The sequence below is a fragment of the Urocitellus parryii genome, chromosome 4 (assembly GCF_045843805.1).
Source record: "Urocitellus parryii isolate mUroPar1 chromosome 4, mUroPar1.hap1, whole genome shotgun sequence".
Taxonomy (NCBI): Eukaryota; Metazoa; Chordata; class Mammalia; order Rodentia; family Sciuridae; genus Urocitellus; species Urocitellus parryii.
This window is the reverse complement of record NC_135534.1, coordinates 95,392,467-95,399,746: the sequence shown is the minus strand read 5'-3', so window position 1 is coordinate 95,399,746 and position 7,280 is coordinate 95,392,467. Positions and strand designations below refer to the sequence as shown.

Here is a 7,280-nt window from a genome sequence, read left to right as displayed (position 1 = left end):
AACAATTTCAACTAAATCGACAGTATTGGCTAGCAGTTCCAGTGATGAATTAACATCTCCCATTGTCTTTTTAATATTTTCAACATTGTAGATCTAATCAATATTCCAACATGTACAAAATAGATACCTGTCCTGTGAACCCAATACCAACACATGGTATAACGTGAATAATTTGATTCTAAATGAGTCAAAAAGGAAAAAAAAAAGTTATTCAAGTGTCAGATTCTTTTACTAAAAATACCCTGGGAATTTGAGAATTTTGTCTATACAGCTCAAAACATATAAATAAAAAATAATATAAAGTTTTTCCTCTTTGAGGTGGTGAGATAAGTGGAATTGGATATTTTCATATTTTTACATATTTTTGAATAGTCTACAATAAATGTTACTTTTTAATTGGACAAAAAAAATAGTTTCGAGTGTTTAAAAAAAAAAAGGAGAGAGGTATCTTGGTGACCAGGAAAACATTCCCAGTATTTGAAACAATCTGGCAAGAGCTTGGAAGCAAACGGCAGAAATCTGACTACATTCAAGGAGTTTGCCAGATGGCAACAAATGACTGCCAATGTTCAGTTGCACTATAATTGTTGTACACTATCTGTCACTTCAGAGAGCTATCTTTTTACCAGACAAGTGGTGACAGAATGCTGTATTAAGATTACCCAAGAAATGAAAAAAAAAAAATGAAATGGAAAGTCCTTCTTTTAGCAATAAGCCTGGGGTATAAGGACTTGTGGGAAAGGTTTGGCTGAACACAATTTACAGATAATTTTTTTAATGCCTTCTGAGACTGCATTATTTTGATTGACCCTAGTTGGGAATTCAGAGGGGAGATTTGTTCTTTTATCTATAGAGAAACTCCATATCTGGAGTCATGGTAAAAGGGTTAAATTAATCTCATTTCAAGTCCAGTTAAATGTTTCAGAGATTCCATTTACTTTCAAACATCTGATTGGTTGATTGCAAACTCATTTTAGTCAGTTAGGGGTTATATTTGAAAATTACATATTTTATTTCTTTCAGATATATTCTATGTATCCCTATTATAGTTTATATCTCATGTCTTTACTATCTTGACCAGCTTCTCTTCGACCCCCCGATCTACTCCAATGACTGAGTCTTGCTGTCTGATTTCACTCCTATGTTAGTGTACTGACAGAGATATTCAAACCAGGGCTTTCTCAGCTGTTTCCGATGAAACTGTAGATGAATGTGTAAACTTGGAGCGTCCGGCTTAGCTGGGAAGTTATGTGTAGCAGGTGACGGGGGAGAACTTTCACTGCCGGAACTGAAGTCAGTTTTCAAGGGGTGCCTATGGAATTCTTGTGTGGGGGGGAGACTGGCGGTGTGGGTGCAAGACAGAGAGACCTCTTCACATGTCAGATAGATAAAGATGTGGGTGGTGAAATGAAGTCACATTTCCACACCTTCACGTGCTGAGTGGGGAGAAGAGCCAAATGCAGCATGGATTGGTTAAAATTAGCCTATTGCTTTTGATTTATGATGTTTTAAAGACATGCTAGAGATATTCATAAAGATGTAAAAGATAAATTTAAAATCCACATAAATTACACTAAAAGGTCACTGTGGGGTTAATACAAGTTGGTAACCAAAGGAATAAGGTCTTAGTCAACACATTTCCATGTCCCCCTGAACACAAATAGCCTCAGACCTTCGGGAGGGTGTTCCTTTGAGATGTTTCATCACTGACGTCAGAGTGAGTGCCACCTCCCTCAGACTACTTTAGGCCCTGCCCAGAGTCGGGGAGTCCAGACAGCCTGGGAGAGAAACAGGAGTTGGGGCCCGAGTGGGAGAGAGCAAGGAGAAGTCTACTCAGCCAGGGCGTGTCCTAGACCCTCTTCAGGTAACCCTGAACAGGATTTCCTGCTCAGCAGATGATGTGTGTTTGTGTGCACAAATTACTAATGAGGGAGACAGAGGAGAGCTTCTATATCTCAAAAATAGATGATGCTCCTTGTACGTGGTATTTTAAAGTGAATATTATTGATTTTTGCTTTTCTTTGGTGTGCATTTTCTTTTTCCATATCATGGAAGAAAGTTTATCTTCCATCTTCTCAAAGTTTCTAATGAAAGAAAGCCAATGTCAAGCTTTTTGTACCATCTATTCATAGCCTTTTGGTGTTTGGTTCATCTATATGACAATCACTTCAGATCACAAGACATGAACTTGATGCTAGGGAAGGTTTAGAATGAAGTCAAAGCTGTTTGGTGTATTAACAGCAGAAAAATAGAACACTGCTGATCTGAATTTCTAACTTTGGTCTGTGCTTCTTAAAGGGTGAAAATAAAGTCTACACCTTACATTCAGCACAGACATTGATTGGATTGGGTTCCTTGAAAATTCTCACTTTAATTCTTTATGTTTTGTTCATTTAAAAATACACAAAACAATAAATATTTAAAGATGCCATTGAAGTGCAATAAATTGTAAGAGGTGAACCACAGTAGACACAGAAGTGTGATGGGTAATCTGGTAACCTGTCAATTCAGAGAAAATTGAAAAAAAAAAACTTGTGGAGTCCATAAACATATGCAGTTTAAACAATAATTATAAGTTTCATCAAGAAACACGTTTTTGCCAGCACCCAAGGAGTCCAAACCTGATCACCCCTCTTCTGCTCCTAAAATGTTAAGATTGTCTTGTCCCTGCTTTTCTTTAAAGTTTTACCATGTCTGTATTCCTATACAATATTTTAAATTCTCTATTTCTGATTTTGTCTAAATGGAGTCATATTCTATGTTCCCTTTGTAAATTATTTTTTTGTTCAACAATTATGCTTGTGAGATCCATTTATCCTGTTGTGTGCAACTGTAGTAGTTCCTGTACTTTCTTTACTCTGTAGCATTCAAATATATGCACCACTGTACTGCTGATGAACATGGGAGATGTATCCTGTTTGGGTTCTTGTGAACAATGTAGTGAACATTCTTGTGTTTGTACCTCAGCACGTGTGTGCTTGAGCATCTGGGGGTAGAAGGGAAATTGTTAGATATTAGGAAGAAAGCATTTTCCACTTTAATTTTTAAAATGTCAAATTATTTTCCATAGTGGTCAAAAATTCATACTAACTTTGTTTAGCCATGGCAGTTAATTGCAATAATAATTTGTTCTTGTAATACGTTGGTGGAGTGATCACAATTCTGATAACTAATTCTAGTCTCCCACTTTTAGCTCTACTTCCTACTTTCTGAGAGTCATTACACAGCAACTTCTCTCTAAAAGTCAATTTCTCAGCTGTAATTTTGGCAAAGACAAAAATCACAATAATACTTGTCCTAGTATACAGGTAACATGAACAGAGCTGTTGGAACTGCTTTTAATAGCATCTTTCTCATTATCCAAGTATATTCCTGTTGGATCACTATCCATAATTCCCTTATATAATAGCTTAATCTAATAAGCAGATTTGATGGGAAAGTTATTTTGCTTTCCCTAGATTGGATTGTTTTGATCATTATAAATAGGGTTTCATAATTTCTGCTTCTTCCCCCTGCCCACCTTTCTTCTCTCTCTCTCTCTCTCTCTCTCTCTCTCTCTCTCTCTCTCTCTCTCTCTCTCTTTTGGGAGAGGGGGTACAGGGGATGAACCCAGGGGTGCTTTACCACTGAGTCATATCCCAGTCCTAGTTATTTATTTATTTATTTATTTTGAGGCAAGGTTTTGCCCAAGTTGCTGAGGGTTTCCCTAAGTTGCTGAGGCTGGCCTTGAACTTGTGATCCTCCTTGGACTTGTCAGCCTGCTGCCTCAGCCTCCTGAGTTGCTTGGATTATAGGCACACACCATTATACCTGGCTGTATCTCTGCACTTTTAATCCCAAAGTAGGCATTTGGATCAGGGTTTGATTTCAATTAGTAAGTTCATAAGGAAGAGTCTATCTTTGATTCTCATTCCTTTGCCTCCAGCCTCCTTGGCTGGATTCATTCCCTTCCTGCTCTCCTCTGCTCTTATGTGCATTCTTACATATTCTCTGTTATTTCTTTACCCATTAATCTTCTGTTTACTTTCCTTTCCAAGCAAATCTTTGTAAAGTTTTTCATTGGCAAATTACTATTTCCTTCATGCTGAAGGTCAAAAGATGGATAAAAATTAAATAGGAAATTAAACATAGATTCACCATTAAACCCCAACTCAACAATCTACTGGTTGAAATAATCTGGTTTGAACCTATATGTCATATTAACATAATTTAAAATTTGATTATTCAGCTGAAATTTACACAGCTAATTATTTGGTCTGTTGATGATATAATAAATATTATTAATAATTGAGTCAGTTTAGATGGTTAAAAATACCATTCAGGTCAAAACCTTGCTAACAAACCTCTCTGTCCCTTGCACTCCCATCCTTAGCAAATAGAATGTCCTTTCTGCCTAAACTTTTTCATTCTGTAGTAGAATTTAGTCCAAGATATCTAAAATATATGTATCTACATAAAATTATGTAATAAATAAATCTTCTATTTTATTGGGCTGGGGCTGTAGCTCAGTGGTAAAGTGCTTGCCTTGCATGTGTGAGGCACTGGGTTTGATACTCAGCACCACATAAAAATAAAATAAAAGATACTGTGTGTCCATCTACAACTAAAAAAAATCAAAAAAAGAAATCTTATATTTTATTTATATTGCAAAACAAAAGCCAATTATAATACATCACTGAAGCTAATAATTTGATTGACTGCATTGTAGATGTTCTTCAAGTTTGATTTCCTGCAGGTACAATCTGTACACACTCTCAAGATACCATCCCTGCTCTTTGAAATGTTTACAATTTAGGCACATCCTAGGCCTAACTAAAAATAGCTGGCACAAGCATTTGTTGAAATAGGAATACCCATTAAGTTAACACGTGCTTTTTGGACTGAGTACCTGTTATGTGAGGGACTTTTGTTTGACCCCGGTAGGCTTTGTGCCCAGTGTAGGCATATACAAAAACCATGCAGCTGTTGGAACTACTTTGTGCTTTCATCAGGTTTAGATAAAGACCTATAGCAGCCTGAAACCTGAAGGATTATGGTATCCCACTTCTAAATGTTACCCAAAACAAGAACAATACTAAATTATAACTTTTTTTTCTGTTTTGATGCTCCTACTTAGTGATATTCAGTTAGTAAAGTGAATACATGCATACACCCACAGAAATTGAAGAGAGAAAAATGTAATATTTTATATCTTATTGAAAGCACCAATACAATCATCCAAGAAGAAAATCAGAACAAAAGTGTTGGTGTTTATCACAATGGGCAGAGAAACCAGGCTCTCTGTATTAGAGTTCTTCAGAGAAACAACTCTGTGTGTGTGTGTGTGTGTGTGTGTGTGTGTGTGTTTGTGTTTAAGGAATTGGCTCATGTGGTTGTGCAAGCTGATAAGTCCAAAATCTTCAGGATAGGCTTGCAGGCTGGAGACCTAGGGAAGAGTGATGGTTCTGGTCAAAGAATCTGAGGCTACATGTTAGAAATCAGACAGTCGGCAGGGTTGGTTTCTTCGGATACTACTCTTTTTGGCTTGGTGATGTTCATCTTTCTGTGTTTTAACATGGTCTCCCCTCTGTATAAGTCTGTCCTAATCCCCTCTTCATATAAGGACACCAGTCATATTGGATTAGGGATTACATTAATGACCTTATTTTAACTCAATTACCTTTCAAAAGACCCAAATACAATCACATTCTTGGGTCCTGGGGGTTAGGATCTCAACATAGGAAATTAGAGGAAGACACAGTTCAGCCCCAAACCACCTCCTTTCCCACAATACTTCTATTTCCTTTGGGAAAGAATAAGCATCATCTTCCAGGAGCACTTGTTCATCTCCCCATGTTTTCTTTGTCACTTTCTGTTAGGAGGTGAGGACAAGCCGGAGGTCTTGCTGTGCCCCCAGAAGTCTACCTGAAGGTCTCATCCAGCCACTCTGAGGATGGAGCTATCCACCCGGGAGCTGTTTCTCAACTTCACCATTGTCCTGATTACAGTCCTCCTCATGTGGCTCCTTGTGAGGTCCTATCAATACTGAGAGGCCATGCCTCATTCCTGGGACTGACTGAGATGCTCTGGAGCTGCCTGCTGCATACCCTGAGGTCCCACTGCTGTCACTGTCATGGGAGGCCATTCTGGACACCCCATGGCACCTCTGATCTGCACTCACAATGCCTGACATGCCCCAGCACTAGGATTGATTGTTTTCTCTAAGATGCTACTCTCGCAGGCTGCCAAGTGCTTGCCAGTGAGTGTGTGGTTTATTCCCCAACTCTTACTGCAAATGTGTCAGACAAGCCTCAAGGTTAAAATTAAACGGGATTCATGATGATGTAGAATTATAACAAGCCCCTGATCTGTCTCACTGCACATCCCTCCAACCCACACTGTCTGCAACCAAACTCTAATTCAACCCTCTAGAAGAAATGTTAGAGGAAGTCTTTGTCAATCTCTCCAGCGATCATGTGAATAAAGTTAAGTCAACCACAAAAACAGCTTTTAGAATTTATTTTAGTTACTAGGTGTGATACAGCATTTGACCCTTGGCTGGGATTGAAGTGACAAATGCTACAGTATTTCTAGCATTTGAGATAAGCCAAGATGCTCCAACTGCTGAGGATTTGAAACCAAGTCAAGTTAGAGTGTCACATTTCAAATAATCCCATTGGTTCAGAGCTCCTCAAACTTTTCCCTTAACTAGTCCAAGGACAGAAGGAGAGTAAGTTTATTCCACTCTGAGATCTGGACCGGAACCTGAAGTGCCCACTAAAAGCAAAATATCTTTGAAGTATTCTGTTTTTTCCTTAGAATTCACAAGAAACGTGTATTCTACCCTGTAGTTATCTCCATGTTTGCCTTAGCGTTTTTAAATATTTAGAATTCATTACCCTATTTTACCACTGAGTAAAACAAAGTCATTTCCCTAACAGCAGCATATTCGGGTTTATTGTTTAGATACAAAGGGAGCTAGTCGATAACTACCATTAAAAAAGGAGGAAAATGGAAAATACACATTACCTATGTTTAGGAAAGAGACATGAAATGGGCATTTCTTAAACATGTTGCTAGAATTAGATGTTACTTGGGTCAGTTCGGAGGTGACATTGGGGACAGAGGAATGTGGTTAGGCCTCATCTTTCCTAGCACCCCTCTTGAAGGCATTCCTTGCTGTGAACTGGACCTATCCTGGGGAACTGCCTGTGTCACATTGTGGTTCTCAGGCCTGGTTGGATTCAAAGAAAGTCAACAAATCTAGGGCTGAGTTTTCAAGATCCTGACGCTGGGTTCAC

At 38.3% G+C, this 7,280-nt stretch overlaps 1 protein-coding gene across 1 annotated transcript; it reads left to right on the top strand.

Moving 5' to 3' along the window:
* The first annotated feature begins 1,757 nt into the window (after window positions 1-1,757).
* Window positions 1,758-6,485, top strand: Sln (sarcolipin). The gene is made up of 2 exons (XM_026399042.2): window positions 1,758-1,864; window positions 5,859-6,485. Exon 2 carries the CDS (start codon window positions 5,933-5,935, stop codon window positions 6,026-6,028), a length of 96 nt encoding a protein of 31 aa, XP_026254827.1. The 5' UTR covers window positions 1,758-1,864; window positions 5,859-5,932; the 3' UTR covers window positions 6,029-6,485.
* Window positions 6,486-7,280: the final 795 nt, after the last annotated feature.

Coding starts and splice junctions, on each gene's coding strand:
- Sln (XM_026399042.2), top strand. CDS start 5,933: ATGGAGCTATCCACCCGGGAGCTGTTTCTCAACTTCACCATTGTCCTG.